The sequence below is a fragment of the Salvelinus alpinus genome, chromosome 18 (assembly GCF_045679555.1).
Source record: "Salvelinus alpinus chromosome 18, SLU_Salpinus.1, whole genome shotgun sequence".
NCBI lineage: Eukaryota > Metazoa > Chordata > Actinopteri > Salmoniformes > Salmonidae > Salvelinus > Salvelinus alpinus.
In genome coordinates, this window is record NC_092103.1 from 3,665,874 (window position 1) to 3,690,705 (window position 24,832).

The 24,832-nt window shown below is 43.3% G+C and overlaps 1 protein-coding gene across 2 annotated transcripts; it reads right to left on the bottom strand.

The window, feature by feature from the left end:
* Positions 1 to 9: 9 nt before the first annotated feature.
* LOC139544478 (ras-related protein Rab-14) lies at positions 10 to 24,331 on the bottom strand. Of its 2 annotated transcripts, none has more exons than XM_071351614.1 (8): positions 23,871 to 24,331; positions 10,723 to 10,781; positions 9,558 to 9,611; positions 6,388 to 6,565; positions 5,658 to 5,724; positions 3,722 to 3,809; positions 3,150 to 3,180; positions 10 to 3,035 (listed from the first exon to the last, which is right to left on the bottom strand). In XM_071351614.1, exons 2-8 carry the CDS (start codon positions 10,772 to 10,774, stop codon positions 2,858 to 2,860), a joined length of 648 nt encoding a protein of 215 aa, XP_071207715.1. In that variant the 5' UTR covers positions 10,775 to 10,781; positions 23,871 to 24,331; the 3' UTR covers positions 10 to 2,857. The 2 variants fall into 2 exon arrangements, with proteins under 2 accessions (XP_071207715.1, XP_071207716.1); XM_071351615.1 differs by lacking the exon at positions 23,871 to 24,331 and adding an exon at positions 23,811 to 23,832.
* Positions 24,332 to 24,832: the final 501 nt, after the last annotated feature.

Below are 24,832 nucleotides of genomic sequence, written 5' to 3' on the forward strand. Positions count from 1 at the left end.
AAGCAGTACAACAGGTTATGTATAATGTATTTTCTGTCTAGAGCATTTTGTCATTAAAATCATATACACGCAAGAATGCATTTAAATGTTAGCACAGCTCCTTCAAAATGTATACATGTACGTTTTATAACGTAGGAGGACCCATCTTTAGACCCTCCCACCAGCCAATTCCCACACCCCAAAATTAAGACAGCAATGCATCATGTTACCATTGGTGTATTAAAATTAGTTAGGGTGATGGCACCCTATCCCCTTAATAATCCCGCCTCCGACATTGGGGAGGGGACCACTATCAATGTAGAAGCAATTTTTCATACTTTGGTCATAGTTTTATCCAATTTCATTCAACATTACATGGTGCCTAAGAAATACACGGAGAGAAAAAAAACTCAAACAGTGACATTCTCCACTCCACCTCCTACAAGCAAGAGTTGAGTAGAATCGACAAAGCACTAGTTTGTACACTTCCACTCCCCCTCTACACAGACTGAGGATGAAGAAACAAAACGATGGAACCACCAGGTAGCACTAGTGAGTAGAGGGAGTCTGTCCAAACACATTTATTCATAGAAACTATGGGCTTAATCTAATCCGCATAGCGGTTGTTTTGGCGGTGTCGGAGATTTAACTGCGTTAGAGCTGTCAAATCCACAAGCGGCTCCTGGCATTATATATAAAGCGGGCATTGCCATTGGCTACACAGAGCTGCAACTTGTTTAGAAGTTCATACATTGGAATGTAATCTACACTTTGATTTGGCAGATTGAAATGAATTCTAATTTGAGTGATTATTTCTTTATAACCAACACTTTCTCATTATGAACTTCAATGGGATGGGTGTGGCGTCATGACAATGATCAAGAGCACCTGCTCACTGATTTGACAGCTCCAAAACATCAGCTATGCTTTTAGTCTGCTATCACTGGCCAATTTTACAGAATTCCCAAGCATGAAATAAACATGCTGAGATTATGTATCTTTTGGGTTTGCCAATCCTCCAAATAGCATGGTCACCTACAGATGTACAGAAATTGAGCCTGAAAAAATTCAGAATAACTATTCCCATTTGGGGCCGTTCTGGTGGGGCATGTTGCTTGGTGTTGTTACTATACAAGCATGTGGGGAGAGTGGGCTGGGGCGAGGGACCACAGGTGTAGGGTTAAGATGCCCCTTAGCATTGATTTGGGGTCAGTTTTAATTACTCACCTCATAATAGTTAAGGTAAGGACTGGAATAGGGTAAGCTGATCGCAGCAGATAGCCTAGTGGTTAGAGCGTTGGGCCAGTAACCGAAAGGCTGCTAGTTCAAATCCCTGAGCGACTAGGTGAAAATAAATATATCAATCTGTCTTTGAGCAAGGCACTCAACCCTAATTGCTCCAGGATCCCTGGCTGTGACACCACTCCGAGGGTGTCTCAGGGGTAGTGGGATATACAAAAAGATAACATTTCCATTTCACACTTGTACATGTAAGAAACAGAACAAATATAAACAGCCCCAATTTGACTTTTGTTTTTAAATCCTAGCTCTGGATTTAAGGGGGGACATCTACCTTTTTTCACCAGCACCCCTGTGTTACACCAGTTACCATGTTCTCCACAAAATATCACCGTATTGTAAAACTGTTTGTTTATTTGACAGCAGTATGTAGCGCAAGCGCAGCAAAGAAAAGATGAAACAGTAATAATATTAACCATAACAATAAGGCAACAAACGACGACAAAGAAAATGCTGGTAAGGACAGACAGATTCTATTGATATGGTCGGGGGGAAGAGGAGGAAGTTGGTGCAATGAAACTGATGATCTGAAGGAATTCTTACCCATAAAGGAAAACGTGTTTTGTTTTCTTAAGTGTCATTAACTTAGTTAAAGAAATCCCCTGCACACAGACACACTGTACTGGCAGGAAAACACCCAGAGCCTTTCCTGTGACGTCATATAGGGAGAAAGACAAGTAGGTAGAGGCGTTTCAGGGGAATTCCAGGTCTCTTGGGCTTTAAAGTGTCTCTCTACTACACTAGTGTTGCCACTCTGAGGTGTACTGTAGAACACCATTAGAGGGATTCCATCTCTGTCTAGTATCAGAGCTTTACCATAAGGACCAGGGGGGAAGCTTTGGGTAGAGACTGTGGATACCTGTTCTAGACCAGGTTCAACAACTGGACCAAATACACACGCGCACACACACACACACCGCTAATAGTGATCCGTAGCGGGCCGCATCATACATTACATCATTTCTTTCACTAACCATCTCCTCCCCCGGAAGAGACCAAGCCATCGAGGGAAATATTTTACTCATATACATTTCACTTCAATTAAAATTGTCCTAGATCATTAAACCATGCAGGAGTGATGCAGGGGGAGAGATGCGGAGAGAGTGTCTAGATAACTCAATGTCAGTGGAGGTTAGACTATACAGGCTTGGTTGGTTTCAGATGTGGTAGATGAGACTTGATTGATAATATAGTAGAAGCTATAAAAGGAAACGTTAAAAAAAGTATTTCTTCAGGTTTACCCATCTATGTGTCAGTAAACCATGTCTTTATATATGTAAATGTGTGTGGAACTGGAATCCCATGGCAGATGAGCTGGACTGAATGGTGCAGAGGAGGAGAGGAAGAGAAGGAACAAGAGAAAGACGTGAAGACGACGACCAAGTGAAAAGGTGGAGGAGGAGGATGCACAGACCGGAAAAGAAGAGTGAGAGAATAACAGAGGGAGAAGGAGGGAGGTACACTACTACACAACCCATCGCCTGTTTCCCTCCCTCCATCCGTGCCCCACACTCATGCAGTCCCAGTGGAGTGGGGAGGGGATGATGGAGGATGAGGAAAGAGAGGGGGGGGGGGGTCATTAGCAGCCGCAGCCTTCCCTCTGGGGCTGTGGTTCGTTGGATAGTGGGCCTCCCTGGGGGGCAGAGGGCTTGTGTTGGACACCTGACTCTGCAGCGTTCAGGTCCAGACTGCCATCCTGGATGTTCTGGTAGATCTTCTTAGCCGCCTCCAGAAAGGCATCCTCCACATTCTCACCCCTGGGGAGAGGACACCCACAGTCAGTCACACGGTTAGGAACACGTCGGAGCATTTCAGCACATTGAAAATGGGAGGTAAAAGCAGGCAGAATGTACAGAGGTCAGTTAACTTACGTTTTGGCGCTGGCTTCCAGGAATAAGAGACCTGTAACAAGGAATGGAGTCAGACTACTGCAGTTCCCCAACCCCCCTGCTCACTCATCGCTCTCCTTCTATGAATGTCCTCATGTCTTTTGCACTCCGTGCATGAATGCATGTGCCATTTCCTCTTTCATCTCTCTTTCTCCCTCTATCAGAGACGAGTTGCTATTTTTCATCTCTCCATCCCTCCCTGTCTGGAGGACTCTGTTCTTCCCCACACCCCTCTTGCTCTCCTTCCAATCACCAAGGCCAGCATTCTTTTTGATCCGTGGTAGGGCCACATTACAGCGCAATTCACATTTAAAGGTCATTTCTATTTGAGCCGGAATCTGCAGCGTTTACCTTGAACACGGTAATATTGCCTTTAAAAGCTGAGTTGTCTACATTCACAATCAGGTTGAATCCCAGCTCAAGTGAGAGTGTGGGGGCATTATCGCACAGTCAATTCCATAGGGAGGGATAGAGAGAGATTGTGAGTTTTACTCATCTTCCATCTCTCTCAATCCTTCTCGGTCTCATCGAGTCGGAGGGTGTTTCCGACTCACCGTTCTCCTCGGCAAACTGCTTGGCCTCCTCATACGTGACGTCCCTCTGGGCTTCCAGGTCTGCTTTGTTACCTATAAGAATGATCACCTGGGGGAGGAGAGACCGACTCAGTCAGTCCTCCAGGCACCAAACACATCAACAGTAGCAGCCTCACATCCTCACTACTCACCTACAGGCAGAAAACTACACGATTCAGCTCGCTCACCTTACCCAGTGTCTTAGAAAGAGAGGTCTTATAACTTAGTATTGGTGTGAAAAATGGATTTAGCAATATATACTGTATCGGCTAAACACCATGAGATACAGATATTACCATACCATTTCCAATGCATCTGGGCACTAGTCATGTATCCTTTTCCAACGTGAGACTCCGTTGTCTGAGTACAAACTAGCTGACTGAGTGAGGTTAGGATGTTGCCTTTGTATAAACACCCTAAAAGCATATTCTGCACTGTAAATGAAAGCCGTGTGATTTGGCCATAATAAATTTTTTCAGAATCCAATTTAGAGATGCACAGGGCTCTAGGACATCAAACACACTGGGTGTGCTGCAGTAGTCAACATCACAGAGACACACACAAGATGAGCGAGAGAGAGCGAGACACACACACACACACAAGATGAGCGAGAGAGAGCGAGACACACACACACACACAAGATGAGCGAGAGAGAGCGAGACACACACAAGATGAGCGAGAGAGAGCGAGACACACACACACACACACAAGATGAGCGAGAGAGAGCGAGACACACACACACACACAAGATGAGCGAGAGAGAGCGAGACACACACACACACACAAGATGAGCGAGAGAGAGCGAGACACACACACACACACAAGATGAGCGAGAGAGAGCGAGACACACACACACACAAGATGAGCGAGAGAGAGCGAGACACACACACACACAAGATGAGCGAGAGAGAGCGAGACACACACACACACAAGATGAGCGAGAGAGAGCGAGACACACACACACACAAGATGAGCGAGAGAGAGCGAGACACACACACACAAGATGAGCGAGAGAGAGCGAGACACACACACACACACAAGATGAGCGAGAGAGAGCGAGACACACACACACACACAAGATGAGCGAGAGAGAGCGAGACACACACACACACACACAAGATGAGCGAGAGAGAGCGAGACACACACACACACACAAGATGAGCGAGAGAGAGCGAGACACACACACACAAGATGAGCGAGAGAGAGCGAGACACACACACACAAGATGAGCGAGAGAGAGCGAGACACACACACACAAGATGAGCGAGAGAGAGCGAGACACACACACACACAAGATGAGCGAGAGAGAGCGAGACACACACACACAAGATGAGCGAGAGAGAGCGAGACACACACACACACAAGATGAGCGAGAGAGAGCGAGACACACACACACACAAGATGAGCGAGAGAGAGCGAGACACACACACACACACAAGATGAGCGAGAGAGAGCGAGACACACACACACACAAGATGAGCGAGAGAGAGCGAGACACACACACACACAAGATGAGCGAGAGAGAGCGAGACACACACACACACAAGATGAGCGAGAGAGAGCGAGACACACACACACACACACAAGATGAGCGAGAGAGAGCGAGACACACACACACACAAGATGAGCGAGAGAGAGCGAGACACACACACACACAAGATGAGCGAGAGAGAGCGAGACACACACACAAGATGAGCGAGAGAGAGCGAGACACACACACAAGATGAGCGAGAGAGAGCGAGACACAGACAAGATGAGAGACAGTGAGAAATTGGATAGGGAGAAACATTTAAATCAGGAGAGAACGCCAGAGAGGAGCCTTGGCAGTACAATTAGATATCCAACCAGATAAAATGTGTTAAGAGAGTCAGACAGGCAGCCAGAGGAGCAGTGTGAAACAGTGTTAAACCATGCTTACAGTATTGGGGTTGGTGAGGTTTCTGGCATCAGTCAGCCAGCTGCTGAGGTGGTTGTATGTGCTTCTCCTGTGGCACACACACACAGAAGAGGACATTAGTTACCATGGCGACATGCGACAAAACAGATTGTGCCACATCCTAAGTGGGGTCAAAGGTGCGGCGGTGAGATATGGCGACATGTCTGTGGGCCTGTATCTAAAACCTTTCACTAATAGAAAAGACGTTCTGACATTAGTTCTTAGTCTGAGGCGCAGGTGTCAACATGCAGCGCTAAAATGACAGCTTGGGAAAATGGGAGGGCAACAGGATGCAGACACCATGTTTGCTCGGCTAGAGGGGGGGGCACGTCTTGGTATGGCCTTTTTTCCTCTCCTACTCACATGTAGGCCTACAGACACAGACCAACTTTAATTCTAGACAGATCATCTGAAAAGGGTGGGTTGTGTATTGTAGAACAGGCTGAGGAAGCTAGGAAGACTAGGATGAAGTTGACCCTAGAGGCTTATCTGAGGTCAGTTGTGTGTTTCTCAACCTAACGGTTTCGGTTAGGAGCATCTGACCCCAGATCTGGACCTACAGGCAGCTTCTACCTGGAGCTTCAATGTTCGGACACATCTGTGTGTGTGTGTGTTTGTACCTGGTGATGTCGTAGACCGTGTGTGTGTGTGTGTGTGTGTGTGTGTACCTGGTGATGTCGTAGACCGTGTGTGTGGGTGTGTGTGTTTGTACCTGGTGATGTCGTAGACCATGAGTGCGCCCGCGGCCCCCCTGTAGTAACTACGCGTGACGGCCCTGAAGCGCTCCTGGCCCGCCGTGTCCCAGATCTGCAGCTTGATCTTCTGGCCGCTCACCTCGATTATCCTCGTGCCAAACTCCACGCCAATCGTATGGGGGCAGTCCGCCATGACTGGAGGAGACAGAAAGATGGGGAAAAGGCACTGGTTGTTTGGCTAGGCAAGGAGGAATCTAATGAGGTTCCCCTAAAACCTCCAGAAATGTATTTAAATCAAACATGGCAGTGGAATTAATTCAATCTCACTTTAACAAGAGTCATGAGGAGCCTCAATGGAATGAACTGAACTACATCTCCCATCATGCAAGACTGACTCAGTAGACATAACACTTCCTCAGCCTGCCTTGTCTCCCTCCCTACTCTCCCTTCTCTCTGGAGTGTGATTAGATCAGATTGCTGTGATTAACCTGCTCTCTACTCCACTTATGCCGGGTGTACACTACACGACTTCCAAAAACCTAACGTCACTGAGCCTCTCACATTAAACCACTATCTTTCCTATAATTTATTCATCTTGACAACCATGTGGAGCAGACAGGGGGGCACAGCTTTCATATGTTCTTATGTTCTGAGCAAGGAACTTAAGTTAGCTTTTTTACATGGCACTTTTACTTTCTCCTCCAACACAGATTTTGCATTATTTAAACCAAATTGAACATGTTTCATTATGTATTTGAGACTAAATTGATTTTATTTATATTAAGGTGAAATAAAAAGTGTTCATTGTTCATTCAGTATTGTTGTAATTGTCATTATTACAAATATATATATATATTTTTAAAACAGCCCGATTAATCGGTATCAGCTATTTTTGGTCCTCCAATAATCGGTATCGAAAAATCGTAATCGGTCGACCTCTACTTGAAATATTTTGCCTGTGAACAGAGGTATAAAATATATAATATTTGCTTGTGAACAGAGGTGTAATGATTTGACACTGGCTTTGGTTAAAGGCAAGTACAAATGCATACTAGTAGTCACATTCTGGGTGATGTGATACAACGTCTGGTGAACTCTCATTGGCTATTGCTGGTCACCACGCTCAAAAATGTTCATTGCACATCTCGCACTACAAGGTAGGGTGGCAGGTAGCCTAGTGGTAAGTGAAAGGTCGCTGGTCCGAATACCCGAACCGACAACGTGAAGAGTATGTTGATGTTCCTTTGAGCAAGGCACTTAACTCTAATTAGCTCCATGGGCGCCGTACTACTATGGCTGACCCTGTAAAACAACACCTTTCACTGCACAATTTATGTGACAATACATTTTAAAAAGCATTGCCGATTGTGCTGATAAAATCAAGCATTTGAATATATCGGCATGTCTGGGACTACTCAAATACGGGATCGGTAGCCCTCAGATTGTGTCTCTAACCCACTCACATTAAACGACCGCCGGTGATGGCCGCATGCCCCGAGTAGGCAACGACATGGGGATTTTGTCTCCGATCTCAAAAACTTGTCTGGGACAGCTTAATCAGGGCCAAAAGCATGTAGTGTACACCCAGCTTTACTGTAACTACACTCCCTCCTTCCCCTGCTCAATCTCTCTCTCGCTATAAACTACCATACAGAACAGCCTTCCTGTGACACAGCTAGCACTAACTGAAAGTATTAACAGAACCCATACAGAACGACACAGGCACATCCAACCACACAGAAAAATCAGGTCCGCTCTTGATCGTATACAGACACTTCACCTCCATTGTGAGGCAACAGAGAAGGCAGTTGGTATCAATTTCAGACTGGCTGATCTGCCAGTTGGTTTTTACCACCTGCGTTTCAATGTTACCCAGCGGCAGGGAGGAAGCCTTCAAACCTGACATTCAGCACTGACAAAGCAGCAGCCTGTTTGTTCAGAGTCTATGGGCCACTTGTATGACTGAGACTGAGCCGTGCAGGATGAGATGCGAGATAGACCAATGAGGAGCAGAGCATCTGCACTTACTGCTGCTAAAACTGCCATAAAAAATAAAAAAAACATAGCCAGGCGCTAAAATAGAACTTGGTTCTATATTTGACACTTGACGCCCTGCAAGTCCTGCCTCTCCCGTCTACTAAATGGTTTTAGGAGTATATACCCACGTGGGTGATTGAAAGATGAACTGAGGTCCACACTCCATTCCAGTAGGTAGTGGTAACGGACTTTAAAAGTTGGTTGCCAACCACCATATAAAGAAAATAACTAGCTAGAAACGAATGAATTAATCCGAATAATTATCGGAGTAGAGAACACACGATTTTGTGTGACTCAAATTCTACAAAGATCCAGAAAAAAATAACTAGTGCATTTCAGGTAAAATAACAACCCAATGTTAATGTCGAAGGACAAATTCGCTAGCAACAGCAAGCTAGCTAGCTAAATGGCCATGAATGTTTGTATTTCGACCTGTCCTCTAATTAATATAGTTGGTTCAGAGTTCGTGTTCCTATTTATTTTTTAATTTTTTTATCCCCTTTTCTCCCCAATTTTCGTGGTATCCAATTGCTAGTAATTACTATCTTGTCTCATCGCTACAACTCCCGTATGGGCTCGGGAGAGACGAAGGTCGAAAGCCACGCGTCCTCCGAAGCACAACCCAACCAAGCCGCACTGCTTCTTAACACAGCGCGCCTCCAACCCGGAAGCCAGCCGCACCAATGTGTCGGAGGAAACACCGTGCACCTGGCCCCCTTGGTTAGCGCGCACTGCGCCCGGCCCGCCACAGGAGTCGCTGGAGCGCGATGAGACAAGGATATCCCTACCGGCCAAACCCTCCCTAACCCGGACGACGCTAGCCCAATTGTGCGTCGCCCCACGGACCTCCCGGTCGCGGCCGGCTGCGACAGAGCCTGGGCGCGAACCCAGAGACTCTGGTGGCGCAGCTAGCACTGCGATGCAGTGCCCTAGACCACTGCGCCACCCGGGAGGCTCGTGTTGCTATTTTAACCTGCGTGTCCTGATCGTGTCTGCAGTGGATGGACAAAATCAACATGCGCGCGATGACAGACGCAGACTCGTGCCCGGTCTAGTCAGTGTGAGGCTGATGGCATCAGAGGGGATTTAGAGTAGATTGAGTCGGAGGGTTGTGTCTGTCTGAGTCATGGGGGAGCCGGGATGTACTTACATTTCTTCTCTGTGAACTGATGAAGCAAACACGACTTCCCTACCCCCATGTCCCCTATGGAGAGAGAGAAGGTGAGAGGTGTTAGGATCCATGTTCAATCTCAACATAACATACAAGATGGACTATAATTATTTTGCAGACTTATTTCCTATGATGTCATATCTAGGGAGTTTTCCATGACCACTTGGTCTGACCAGGAAAGACTCTGGGCCCTAGTTGTAGCAGAGAAAGAGCATATTCCCTCTCCTCTTCAGACATTATTAACAGATTCTATCTACACATGTGAGAGCACTTGAAGAGGCAGCATAAATAGGCCTGCAGGGCTTTGACTGAGTGGAAGGCTGGTATGGTTACCTCCAGTTGAGTGGGGGAAAGCAGAGCACCTTTTGTTTGTTTAGGCCTATACACTAATGTCTGCTCTAGCTATGGAGCTAAAGTGATGTGTGTAAAGTGTGTGTTTGTGTTGTATGACCACATTGATGTCTGCGTAACAGACAGCAAACAAAAGAAGAACATGACAGAGCCTTTTGGCTGTTCTCGAACAGGTCCACAACCAGATAAACAAGGGAAATGTGTTGACATTAAGGTGTGGCTTTTAAGGCCTCAATGCACCACGGTAAACTACCTACAACTAGTTGGAGAGATGTTGAGATAGTGATTTAACTGCCCTGTTTTAAAAGGTCCCAAACAGATGGGAAAACACTATTTCGAAAAGTGGACCACCTCCACAAATGTAAGCTATTCATGCTCAATGCTCACTTTTTTTTTCTGTTAGTAATTTAGACCAGACAGAAGGAGAGCAATAATGAATGTATTCATGTAATTTATTTATTACCCTGCTACTAGTACATTGTGGGTTCATTATAACAAACAGTTTAGCTTGGCTTAGGCTAGCTTCCTGGGATGAAAATGTTTCAAGTCACTTCAGGTGGTAACCTCATACTGCATCCAAATAAGCTGCTGTGATAGGGGTCATAGGTAGGGCCTGGGGTTTTAGTCTCTAGTCTCCTGATGGGAACTCTTCCAGGGCTTGTGTAGGAGAGCAGCCGTAGCGTCTCACTGAGTTGTATACTAACTGCAGCCACTGGGTGACCCACATACAGCATAGTAGTATAAATAACAAATACAAATACAGGCCTCCACTCCAGTCCCGCAGCACACTTACCGATGATAATGTATTTGAAAATGTAGGAGTAGTTGTACGGTGCGGTGGCCATCGTGGCTCTGAAAGAGAGAGAGAACGCTTAGAGGATTCAGAGACAATGTAGCCCACGTGCTGGGTGAATCAGGGTGGTGTTTGTGGGTCTATGAATCAATTCTATCTGGTATCATTCAGAAACCACACATTATCAATACATTTTGTCTGTCGACATCACTCACAATCCCATTTAATTGTAGTGCTTGGGCTGACCACACAATTACAGTGCCTTCAGAAAGTATTCATACCCCGTAACTTTTTCCACATTTTGAGTTACAGCATGATTTCAATTGATTTCTCACCCATCTACACACAGAAACTCCATAATGACAGTGAAAACATGTTTACACATTTATTGAAAATGAAATACAGAAATCTCATTTGCTTAAGTATTCACATCCCTAGGGGTCAATACTTTGTATAAGCACCTTTGGCAGCGATTACAGCTGTGAGTATTTCTGGGTAAGTCTAAGCGCTTTCCACACCTGGATTGTGGAACATTTGCCCATTATTCCTTTCAAAATTATTCAAGCTCTGTCAAATTGGTTGTTGATCATTGCTAGACAACCATTTTCAGATCTTGCCATAGATTTTTAAGTAGATTTAATTCAAAACTGTAACTCGGCCACTCAGGAACATTCACCGTCTTCTTGGTAAGCAACTCCAGTGTCGATTTGGCTTTGTGTTTTAGGTTATTGTCCTGCTGAAAGGTGAATTAATCTCCTAGTGTCTGGTGGAAAGCAGACTCAACCAGGTTTTCCTCTAGGATTTTGCTTAGCTCCATTCCGTTTCTTTTTTATCCTGAAAAACTGTGTTGGATTTGCCCCAAACATAACACTTTATATTCAGGACAAAAAGTGAATTGCTTTGCCACCTTTTTTGCACTATTACTTTAATGCAAACAGGATGCATGTTTTGGAATATCTTTGTATTCTGTAAAGGCTTCTGACTTTTCACTTTGTTAATTAGGTTAGTATTTGAGTAACTACAATGTTGTTGATCCATACTCAGAGTTTAATGGCTTTGATAGGAGATAACTAACTGTTTAAAGTCACCATTGGCCTCATGGTGAAATCCCTGAGAGGTTTCCTTCCTCTCCAGTAACTGAGTTAGGAAGGACGCCTGTATCTTTGTAGTGACTGGGTGAATCGATACACCAATAGGTGTCCTTCTTTGCGAAGCATTGGTAAACCTCTATGGTCTTTGTGGTTGAATCGGTGTTTGAAATTCACTGCTCGACTGAGGGACCTTACAGATAATTGTATGTGAGGGGTACAGAGATGAGGCAGACTTTTTAATCACTATTATTACACACAGAGTGAGTTCATGCTACTTATGTGACTTAAGCAAATGTTTACTCCTGAACTTATTTAGGCTTGCCAATAACAAAAGGGGTTGAATACTTATTGACTCAATATATTTCAGCTTTTCATTTTTAACTAATAAAAAATAAAATTGAGAAACAACTCCCCTGACATTATGGGGTATTGTGTGTAGGCCAGTGACAATTTTTAAATTCAGGATGTAACAACAAATTGTGGAAAAAGTCAAGGGGTGTGAATACTTTCTGAAGGAACTTTCTCTACTGCAGCATTGTGTCTAGCTGCTCACCACTGCAACATTGGGCCTATAGATTTAGCAATATGGTCAGGAAAGAATTGTCACCATGTCTCAGAACGTACTATACAGACAGAGCAGCTGGTTTGCTGTCTGAGAAATAAACAGAATTCTAGGTAGTATGAATTATTCCTGATTTCTCAAGATTCCCGTCATGTGATTTCTCAGTTAGACGGCAGGCCCAGAACCACTTATCTCTCAAACATATGGGTAGGATTCAACCTAGTCTCAAAAACCCCACCCTAGGCAACAGTAACTAGGGTCTGGTTTCAATGATGGACTCCTTTGGCAACTTCGATAAAGGAAAAATATTTTTCAGGGGTGGGTGCTCTTCAGACAGACAACTCTCCCAACAAATCACAAGGCAGACATGCTAGAACGCTGCGATCTGAAACCAAAACTTTACAAGCTAAACCTTTAGAGGTTTTAGTAAAGGTAGTAGTTGAGGCAAACTAGCCACTTGTGAAATGCACTCATTAAAAGTAACCTCTGATCCCTTTTGCTAGATTATTTGGTATTTTATTCAAGCGGATAAGGTAGTGACATCGGCAGTAATGTAGTTGCTCTATGCCAAAAGAGTCCATCATTGAAACCAGCCCGTAGTCACTGTTGCGCCTAGGGTCTGGTTTTTGAGACTAGATTCAACACAGCTGGAGATGAAACCATCAGATAGCAATGTATCTGACCACAAAGTCAACATATATATATATATATGAAATGAATCTACACGGCCTAACCAAACCAATGTCTGTCCATCAAATCAGCATGAAGTCATCAAGCTTCAGACAACTGACACTGGCTTCGTCCCAATTAGGCCATCTCTTGTTCCTCCCAAAGTGTGCACTTGTTCACTGCCCTTCATTGATTTGAAAGGAAATGACTGGAATAAAAAAAATATGGTGGTAACTCCCTCTAGCCCATGCCTCCACCAATCAAATTATTTTAGATTTGATGGAAGTAGTGAACAAGTAGTGAACAAGGAAATATCATTTGGAGTCGGGACGTACTCTGTGGGCAGGTTGTGTAAAAGGACTAGACAATGGCCTAAGCCTAGATGAGGAAGCGAGGCCAAACAAGTACTCTCAGGGAGGCTGCAAAATCAGGCTGAGGCTCATCATAGATCACACACACGGAGAGGGCCTGTCCGGGGAGTTATTCCAAGATGCCTTAATCCTACATACAACAGTATTATGGACTGTAACAAGAGGAGATGCAGTAGAGCCAGACTCCTCGTTATTACCGTCCCATGATGAACCTACAATCTGTAGTTTTCCATTACAATTAGGGATATGACAAACGGACAATTTTGCTTAACATTTAAACCAGGGGTTGGAAGCGAAATTGTTTTCTATTAGTTTCATTCTTAACAGAAACAATTTATTTTGTTCCTTGAAATTTTGCGATCGGGGAGAGAGCGAGAGGGTGGAGGAGCCGAGGAGGAGGCTTTGCTTGAAGTGCTGGGCATCTTATGACATGCATTATCTGAATTAGACCCACAGAATTATACCTACGAAGGAGCGGCTTCTATGGAGGAACTTTGAATGTCTTTGAACTTCCAAGCAGAGCAAGCTAGCTAACAAGCTTGTGTGTGCAGAGCGTAACCAGAATTAAAATAAACACGTCTTACATTTTTGTAGTTAATAAACCCAATTTGAAATGTGATAACTATAGTTTCCTTAATTAGCATTGAAAAAGTTGGTCCATTGTTCTCTAATTAAAAACCTCTATCCCTAATTTCTGAATCACGCTTGTAACGTCAGTAGACTACAGTAGCCTATGCTTCGGAGAAGGTGGAAGCCTACACACGCACTGGCAAATATTTTCAGCTAGCAGGCAGACACTGCAATAAGTTTGAGTGACAGAGTGAAGGCATTGCATTTGTTGTGTTTTTTGGTGGCCTAAAAAAACGAAAATTTAAGTTAAAAGAATGTTATTAACCGGTTTCCATGCTTTTAAAATAACGGTTCTGTTACAGAACAGTATAGATCACTTACGTTCCCGGTTCTGATCCTCAATTTTGGTTCCAACCCCTGGTTTAAAAACAGACATTATTTTTTGTTTGTCTGTAAAGGAATACCGCTTCTGAAGCTGGACAAACGTCCATCACTAGGCAACCAGAATTGTCAATCAAATAATCTCAAACTGTCTGTGCATAGACTTTCTGCCTGCACGCAGACAACCCTCTCCTAAAACCCTCTCCTAAAAACCTCTCCTAAAAAATGACTTTAAAGTTAGTTAAATACAGTGACTTACCAAGACATTCACTAGAAACAAAAAATCTTCTGCTAGGAATCGACTCCTAAAGATTCAGTTTTTTGGAAGAGAGGAGACTTATTAGCCGCCGTACTTCCGAGAACGGAGAGCCGTCCACTCTAGGAGCTCAGATACAATAATTGAATATCCAACGTTTGGACAGACAAGCCTTCTTCATCAGGGTATAATGACAAACACTCCGGGGTCACTAGTTTATATAGTGTCAAAGGACACACACAGGTGTCTGTAATCATGGCCGGGTGCGGCCTGACATTGGTTAATTCTCAGATATAAACAGAACATGAATGGATAGCATATGATCATAGATACAATGTGGCTACATAGGCCTACAAACATTTACAATGAATAGCAAAATCACAATGACCACAAGAATGGCTTCAGATCAAAGTCTACGTTGAGACCGTACTTCCGAGAACAAACACTTGCATCTTTCATAGCGAGCTAGCGAGGGACAGAGAGCGAGCGGGGAGAGGCACAGTATAGGCAGGTCAACCACCAGGCAATGTCTCGCAACTTCAGTAAAGCAGGGCCTATCATCAAAGAATAGGCTAATATATTCTACACGCAACAGACCGAAGACTAATGATGCGAGTGTGTTTAGTGATGAGAGAGCAGGCGAGCAAGCTGCAATGTGATTTAAAATTTTGAGGGGGGAAAAACCCCTTATTTTTCCATCATGACAAAGATAGAGAACTTCTCTGGAAATGTAGCCTAATCTCACTCAATGAAAGCTAGAACTGCATAGCACCAAATAGGTGTTTATGTTGGGGTTGTTCATTATCATTATGCACCATGTTCAATGGAGTGTTTCCTAGCCATGGGGGCTCCCACTCTGCCTCATAAACCTCAAGCAACAAACTGCTCTGAGGACTCTCACAGATATTCTGAGTAAAAGGGGTGTGGCAGTAGTTTACAGAGGAGTCAGTCCACCTCAAAAAGCACAAGGAGACTCACCTTTCCATAGAGGGGTTATAAAAGTTACTACGGCCAAACCGGTCGGGCGCTACAGACATTTTTGTGAGAAGACCGATTTTCAGGATGGCTCGTGGTCTGACAAACACTGCTCTAGCTCTGCCACCTTTCACCTCAGACGTGGAAGGGTGACATCGGCGGATTGAGACGCAGCCCATGCAACAAAAAAAAACATGTCTCTAGCTTAACCTTTCATTGCTACTAACCCCGGATCCGGGAGCACCCCCCACCCCCCACACACTGATTAGCATAGATAGCATAGCTTCAGAAGTAGATAGTAGCATCTAAATATCATTAAATCACAAGTCCAAGACACCAGATGAAAGATACAGATCTTGTGAATAAAGCCACCATTTCAGATTTTTAAAATGTTTTACAGGGAAGACAAAATATGTAAATCTATTAGCTAAACACGTTAGCAAAATACACCACTATTCTAACTCCATCAGTTTCTTACTCCTTCAGGTGCTATCACCAATTCGGCTCAACTAAGATATTGATAGCCAATAACCTATAAAAAAAACCATCAGATGACAGTCTGATAACATATTCATGGTATAGGATAGTTTTTGTTAGAAAAAAGTGCATATTTCAGGTAGAAATCACAGTTTACAATTGCACCGACCATCACAAATCCACTAGAATTACTAGATAGAGCAACGTGTATGACCAATTTACTCATCATAAAACATTTCATAAAAATAGACAAAGCATAGCAATGGAAAGACCCAGTTCTTGTGATTTCAGACCATATTTCAGATTTTCTAAGCGTTTTTCAGCGAAAACACAATAAATCGATAAGTTAGCATACTACATGTTCCAACGTTACCAGAGCATCGATTCCAGCCAAAGAGCGCTATAACGTAACCACCGCCAAAAGATATTAATTTTTTCACTAACCTTCTCAGAATTCTTCCGATGACACTCCTGTAACATCATTTTACAACATACATATACAGTTTGTTCGAAAAGGTGCATATTTAGCCATACAAAACCGTGGTTACACAATGAAAATACTAGGAAATCAAGCCTCAATATGTCTGACGTCATCTATCAGAGTGATCTAGTTTAATTAAAAGCTAATCATATACTTGACTAAAAAATACAGGGTTGACAGGAATCGAAAGACAAATTAGTTCTTAATGCAACCGCTGATTTACATTTTTAAAATGATCCTTACTTTTCAATACAGGGTTGGCCAAGTGAAGCTATACCAAACAAAATGGCGATATATACGTTTAAAATATTTCGACAGAAACACGGTTTATCATATTAAATATTGCTTACTTTGAGCTGATCTTCCATCATATTCTTGGGCAATGTATCCTTTCTATGTTATAAACGTCTTTTGGTCGATAGATGTCCTCTGTCCTTCGAAATGTCCATCACCAACGACCGACACTCTAAAACGTGTCCAAACTTTCAGAGTGCACGACAAAGAAATTCCTCAAAATCGCACTAAACGGATATAAATTGATATAAAACGGTTAAAATTCACTACATTATGATGTTTTTAACAACTATAACGACTGAAAACATGACCGGAGAAATACTGCTGGTTAGAAAACGATTTGGAACGAGGCAGGTCCGATGGCCTTCACGCTTGAGGCGCACGTTGAGAAAGAGGGGTCTCTGTACATTTTTGTCATTTATAATGGCTGTGAACGTCCCATCGACTTCATAGAAAACGTGATGACGTACAGACACCCAGAGGAAGACGTAGGCAGTGTCGGTTTCTTCATAGCATTCACTGTGGCCTTATAAACAGACCCCAGATCAGAGGTAAAAATTTCTGAAATCTGAACCCTGTCATGAAAAGTGCTGTAGAAATTGTTCTGTACCACTCAGAGACGAAATTTCAACTCCTATAGAAACTATAGACTGTTTTCTATCCAATAATAACAATAATATGCATATTGTACGATCAAGAATTTAGCACGAGGCAGTTTAATTTGGAGACACAAATATGCTAATGCGGAACAGCACCCCCTATAGTTGCAAGAAGTTAAAACTATCAGATTTTGATGGGGATTTTTTTCTAGGGGGTTAAATGGATAACATTTTCTTTGCAACTTTGGGTAAAAAGCTTTTGCTCATGATGAAAATGCTTTGTGTGGTCGAGCCAGTCCTCCATGAAAGCAATTCAGCTTGTCCTTCAACCCAACTTGACCTTGAATAGTCAAAAATGGCAGCTCTCTGAGAGGGCTATCTGTATGGCGCAATTCTCATATGAAGACTTTTCTTACAAGCCCAAACTTTGATGGAGAAATCAGCTAGTGACTAAAATGTTGTGACAAATCTAATAAAATACAATTGTAAACCATTGTATGGCAGTTGTATGTTTTTCAATCAAATTCTAAGAAAATGTAGTGTGATTAGTGACATTTACCATTACACCCAACCCTATTGGAAAACACTATACAATGTGTGTTTGGGATTTTTACCATTGAAGACCATAACATCGAAACCATTATAACTGATTTAGTTTAATGGGTTTGCTTGTTTCCCAATTGCCAAGAATGGTATAACTTTTCTTCTGGTTAGGCTATATTGATCTGACATCCTCTTCAGTAATCTGTGTCTTAATTTTTAATCACAGTGCTTATAGCATCAGACAAGCTCATATAGTTGCTTTTATTCAAACATAGGGTGTGTCTATACAGTGAGGGAAAAAAGTATTTGATCCCCTGCTGATTTTGTACGTTTGCCCACTGACAAAGAAATGATCAGTCTATAATTGTAATGGTAGGTTTATTTGAACAGTGAGAGACAGAATAACAACAAAAATATCCAGAAAAACGCATGTCAAAAATGTTATAAATTGATTTGCATTTTAATGAGGGAAATAAGTATTTGACCCCCTCTCAATCAGAAAGATTTCTGGCTCCCAGGTGTCTTTCATACAGGTAACGAGCTGAGATTAGGAGCACACTCTTAAAGGGAGTGCTCCTAATCTCAGTTTGTTACCTGTATAAAAGACACCTGTCCACAGAAGCAATCAATCAATCAGATTCCAAACTCTCCACCATGGCCAAGACCAAAGAGCTCTCCAAGGATGTCAGGGACAAGATTGTAGATCTACACAAGGCTGGAATGGGCTACAAGACCATTGCCAAGCAGCTTGGTGAGAAGGTGACAACAGTTAGTGCGATTATTCGCAAATGGAAGAAACACAAAAGAACTGTCAAACTCCCTTGGCCTGGGGCTCCATGCAAGATCTCACCTCGTGGAGTTGCAATGATCATGAGAATGGTGAGGAATCAGCCCAGAACTACACAGGAGGATCTTGTCAATGATCTCAAGGCAGCTGGGACCATAGTCACCAAGAAAACAATTGGTAACACACTACGCCGTGAAGGACTGAAATCCTGCAGCGCCCGCAAGGTCCCCCTGCTCAAGAAAGCACATATACATGCCCGTCTGAAGTTTGCCAATGAACATCTGAATGATTCAGAGGACAACTGGGTGAACGTGTTGTGGTCAGACGAGACCAAAATGGAGTTCTTTGGCATCAACTCAACTTGCCGTGTTTGGAGGAGGAGGAATGCTGCCTATGACCCCAAGAAACCATCCCCACCATCAAACATGGAGGTGGAAACATTATGCTTTGGGGGTGTTTTTCTGCTAAGGGGACAGGACAACTTCACCGCATCAACGGGACGATGGACGGGGCCATGTACCGTCAAATCTTGGGTGAAAACCTCCTTCCCTCAGCCAGGGTATTGAAAATGGGTCGTGGATGGGTATTCCAGCATGACAATGACCCAAAACACACGGCCAAGGCAACAAAGGAGTGGCTCAAGAAAAAGCACATTAAGGTCCTGGAGTGGCCTAGCCAGTCTCCAGACCTTAATCCCATAGAAAATCTGTGGAGGGAGCTGAAGGTTCGAGTTGCCAAACGTCAGCCTCGAAACCTTAATGACTTGAAGAAGATCTGCAAAGAGGAGTGGGACAAAATCCCTCCTGAGATGTGTGCAAACCTGGTGGCCAACTACAAGAAGCATCTGACCTCTGTGATTGCCAACAAGGGTTTTGCCACCAAGTACTAAGTCATGTTTTGCAGAGGGGTCAAATACTTATTTCCCTCATTAAAATGCAAATCAATTTATAAAATTTTTGACATGCGTTTTTCTGGATTTTTTTGTTGATATTCTGTCTCTCACTGTTCAAATAAACCTACCATTAAAATTACAGACTGACCATTTCAATGTCAGTGGGCAAACGAACAAAATCAGCAGGGGATCAAATACTTTTTTCCCTCACTGTATATGGAAAAATACGCGTCTCGGTCGACCAATATTTATTTATTTATTTTTTTTGGGGGGGGGGGGGGGGGGACAGCCCCAACACACACACAGTCATGCACATCTGAAGAATATATTCTGCGGGGCAATCGGATTAAATACATAGGCTAGAGAATATTCAACAACAAAGTTCAAGTTGAAGACAGTCTTGTTTATGAATACATGATCAGACTTGAGGGCTGCGTTCTGACGACGATCAATCCCATTGCAAAATTCACTTGTAAGTAATGCAGTCTAACACTGGAGTTTGAGAGCTGACATCTGTAATGCAAGTAGAATTCAAATTCATCCACCCTGGATAGTAGCCTATAAAGTACAACCTGTGAATACCAGTGACTAAGTAATCTATTATCATGGTAATCCCAGTGTCCGATTTTGTTTCCCTCTATCCGGGAAATTCCTCTTTAGCCTGTGGTTAAGTACACAGTAGTTATAACGGCATTGCAGTTAAAGCAGGTTTGGAGATTCAAATCGCTATGCAACAGAGCCTGGTGCCAACCAGAAAAAGAGCTGTGATATGGCCTGCTGTTCAACGACCAAGTTTTCCTGCTAAACAATTTAGCACTATGACAAATGCTTCTGTTTTGCGCTAGGGTGAATTGAGAGAAGATGGGAGAAGGTGAAAGACAGAAGTAGAAAGTGAAAAGGAGACCGGGGAGCAGGATGAAGAAAAGGGATGCTCTCATTGTGATATGCAGAGGCAGATTGAGTAAACTACACAGGGAAGAGAGAGCAGCGTCGTCCAGAACAGAAGTGAGTGGATGCGTGCTAATCGGCTGAGTGGGGTAATTCCAGGTCAAGGTGTCATCTAACCCTTTTCCTCTCAGTACGTAGTTGGTCAGAGACCCTTGGGTGCCACACATCCCTGCAGCAAAACACTCCCCTTTGCAGCTCTAGCTGCTTGAAAAACAATAGTGCAGAGAGTTCAGAAGAGAAGTTGTGGGGTAAACAAGGACAAAGGCAATTGATGAGGTAGGGGAAATCATGTACTTAGGGTGTGGGATTTGATACACTGACCGTGACGTGGTCTACCACACCCGACTGCTTTTCTAAGGAACCCATTTAAAAACTGGTGGTAAAAACCCTATTCCCCTGCTGTTAACCACCACCACAACTGCGTCAGTGGTGTTGGAGGTCCTGACTACCTGCTTGCCTTGCTGCTAACCTGACTGCCACCCCTCACATGACCCTCTGTTATGTGGTGCCACCAGGCTCATGTGTGAGAGTTTCTCCATAAGGCGGCAACTATACGACTACAAGAGCCGCACACACACACAAACACGTATATTCTGGACACTAACGCTAGGCCTACTCCTTCTTTGGGTAAATGACAGGGGAAAACTCCCCTTTTCCTGAGTGAAGCCCAGGTGAAGTATCCATCCAAGGAGAGGGCGATTGAGAGCAGCATGTGACCAAACTGCAGTCTCAATGCTTATCCATCCACTCGCACCGATTCATAAAACAGAGAGCGGTCACCCCTTTCTTTTTAAATCACATCCATTTCCTGTTGTTGAACAAATATAAAATCGGTGTCACACACACATATGGGCTGTTTGCGCTCTTCTCTGACTCTTTGCCATATTGTTATGCTGTCACACAACATCCAAATCCTGTGGTAAATTGCGCATGCCTTTGGATTGTGATCAGAACCAAAGGCAGAGATGGAATGGACAAAACACTTGCAGAACGTGGGTTTAATCAACACACATACAGTGCATTTCTTTTCATTTACTCTGTGATGTGCAATTGTAATAAGGGATTTAAAATAAAATTCAAGGCCAAGAAAATACCAAATGCCTCTGCTCATGTGACACAGATGAGTATCTTTCATATGATGACACTTCTACATGAATACATTCATATTCCACCCTAATCAATGCCTAATTTGTATCATAACAAATAAATATTTCTGTGATTATGAGCCAATAAGGGCTGGCTGAGACGAGGCCTAGATAAGGATGCATGGTGTGTGTGTGTGTGTGTGGGGGGGGGGGGTATTATATGTCGGAATATTATTGTTTTGACAATATCATGTTTGCGTTAGTTGGCTGTACCTGCACCAAAACTCCAGTATTTTTCCTTCGTAGCTTGTTCACCATCTTTCTAAATAGGAAGCCAATTTGTTTTTCCTCATGGCTCTCCCTTGTCCCTCTGCAGAAGACTTATGGTGAGCAATATGTTTGGAACATCGAATCGCAATAAAATCACAATATAGAATCGTAATACATATAATATCGGTACCTAAGTATCGTGATAATATTGTATCGTGAGGTCCCTGGCAATTCCCAGCTCTAGTCATCTGTGTGATTACTGGCAGGCTGAGCTACTGAACAAATATATAAATGCAACATGTAAAGTGTTGGTCCCATTTTCATGAGTTGAAATAAAAGATCCCAGAAATGTTCCATACGCGCACAAAAAAAAAAAATGTGCGCACCAATTTTTTTTAGATCCTTGTTAGTGAGCATTTCCCCTTTGCCAAGATAATCCATCCATCTGACAGGTGTGGCATATCAAGTAGCTGATTAAACAGCATGATCATTACACATGTGCACCTTGCGCTGGGGACAATAAAAGGCCACTAAAATGTGCAGTTGTGTCACACAACACAATGACACAAATGTTTTGAGGGAGTGTGCAATTGGCATGCTGACTGCAGGAATGTCCAACAGAGCTGTTGTCAGAGAATTTAATGTTAACTTCTCTACCATACGCCACCTCCAACATGTAATAATGTCCTTTTGTGGGGGGGAAAAAAGTATAATTCTGAATGGCTGGGCCTGGCTCCCCAGTGGGTGGGCCTACACCCTCCCAGGCCCACCCATGTGAAATCCATAGAGTAGGGCCTATTGAATTTATTTCCTTCTATGAACAGTAACTCAGTAAAATCTTTGAAATTTTTGCCTTCATATTTTTGTTCAGTAAGTTATATATGATGAATGACACAATTTTGCAGAACAATACAGTTGGCTTGTGACTGATCTTTGACAATTCAAGTAGCTACACATTTGATTATAGCTAGCTACATGAGATGAAAAGGTTGACAAACGAATTTGGCTAAGGACTCAGCACCATCCATCAGCTGGCCATGGGTGGCCAGCTACCTAGCTGTCAGGCTAACTGGTTTTGTTAACACAAACCGTGGCAATGTCAGTTGGTGTCTGTTGAGATAGGTGGCTAGCTAACATCTTTATTTATTGTAGATGACTGGACGCTAAGAGAAATGTATATCTAGCTAATTCAGGCAACGGAGCTTGGAGAGAGGTGGATAACTAATTGGAGTAGCTACATTTCTAGCTATGACCATAACATTGGGCCTAGTCTCGTACGTCGTTAGCTATCGTCACTGACCTGCTAGCTAGCAAGCTAACTAGCCAGCTAGAAACAAACTAGCTAATCATAATGCGTGTCATCATTTATTGGCTCTACAAATAGGTAGCTAGATAGCTATGTCGGTCAAAAAGACAGTAACGTTACCATGATAACTCTAACATAAACTAACTACATTATGTGAAATGTTGCGCCAGCAATTGTGATAGGTACTTAACATTAGCCAACTTACTCTTCCGGTCAGCTAGCTAGCTACTGATACTAGATAGTTACATAAATTCAACAGCCTGTTCCCGAAATACAGATAGACCGAAAACCACAATGGCTAGCCAAAACTACGGGAACTGAAGAATGGTAAAAACAAATATATACAAAGCAAAATACATCTCGTTAGATAGCCAGTAGTCACCCTTCTAGTAAACGTTGCCAATTTAACAAACTCGTTGACTAGAAACGTCAACTACTGGCTAGCTAGGCTTGACAGCTAGCTGCCATGTTAGCAAATTAGCGTAGTACGTTAGCTAGTTGTTAGTTTACTATGTAAGACAACATGTTTACCGTTTTATAAATGTGTTATATGTGGATACGAGCACGTCTATATCGTGTTTTTGTTCTCACCGGGAATTGTCGGTTTTATGTCTTGAGCTGCTCAGAAGGGATCTGTAGGTTATCCTGCCTGAAGTATCTGCCTTGGCTGTCTATCCAAGATGGCTGCTTGCACTGCACAGTGTTTCCTCTGTTGTATATGGGCTTCTTGGACAAAGGCACTGCGGTATAATAAGAACTGGATACTGCGTCCAAGATGTCCGCCCGTTGTTTTCAAGGTAATCTACTCACGTTCTCATACGCCAATTCATGGACCGTCTATATCCGGGTTGCATCCGGTTTATACTTATTAAGCAATAACGCCTCGAACACATTAACAGTGTTTTTGCGCAAAATAGTACATAGCATCATCTGGATATGTGTGTTACAAAGTTCAACATTCACCTTCTGCTACCATTTATGTGAAGCCGTCTATGGGTAAAGTTTGACGCATACCTTCAATAAATCCAATATATGCACCGCACAGAACGCACTGCAACTGCGTCTGCAACCAATGCTGCAAGGCAAACACAGCATTCCATTGGAAATGAATGTACGCCTGGTGTACCAAACTGCATACACTGTCGGTGGGATCGAGGCATAAGCTCCGAGGGGTGTGGTATAGGGCCAATATATGATGGCTAAGGGCTATTTCTTATGCGTAGCTCAATGCAGAGTGCCCGGATACAGCCAATGGTGGTATATTGGCCATATCAAATCAAATGTATTTATAGAGCCCTTTTTACATCAGCAGATGAAAAAAGAACCCAGCCTAAAGCCCCAAGCAATGCAGATGTAGAAGCACAGTGGCTAGGAACAACTCTGTAGAAAGGCAGGAACCTAGGAAGAAACCTAGAGAGGAACCAGGCTCTGAGGGGTGGTCAGTCCTCTTCTGGTTTTGCCAGGTGGAGGTTATAAGAGTACATGGCCATTAAGGCCAGATTGTTCTTCAAAATGTTGAAATGTTCATAGATGACCAGTAGGGTCAAATAATA

What these genes read in the sequence shown, in the direction of transcription:
- LOC139544478 (XM_071351614.1), bottom strand. Translation starts at nt 10,774, where the DNA reads ATGGCCACCGCACCGTACAACTACTCCTACATTTTCAAATACATTATC. An exon ending in TCAGTTCACAGAGAAGAAAT is followed by an intron (nt 6,566 to 9,557) that starts GTAAGTACATCC and finishes TGTCTCCTCCAG; the next exon opens with TCATGGCGGACTGCCCCCAT. An exon ending in ATGGTCTACGACATCACCAG is followed by an intron (nt 5,725 to 6,387) that starts GTACAAACACAC and finishes TGTGTGCCACAG; the next exon opens with GAGAAGCACATACAACCACC.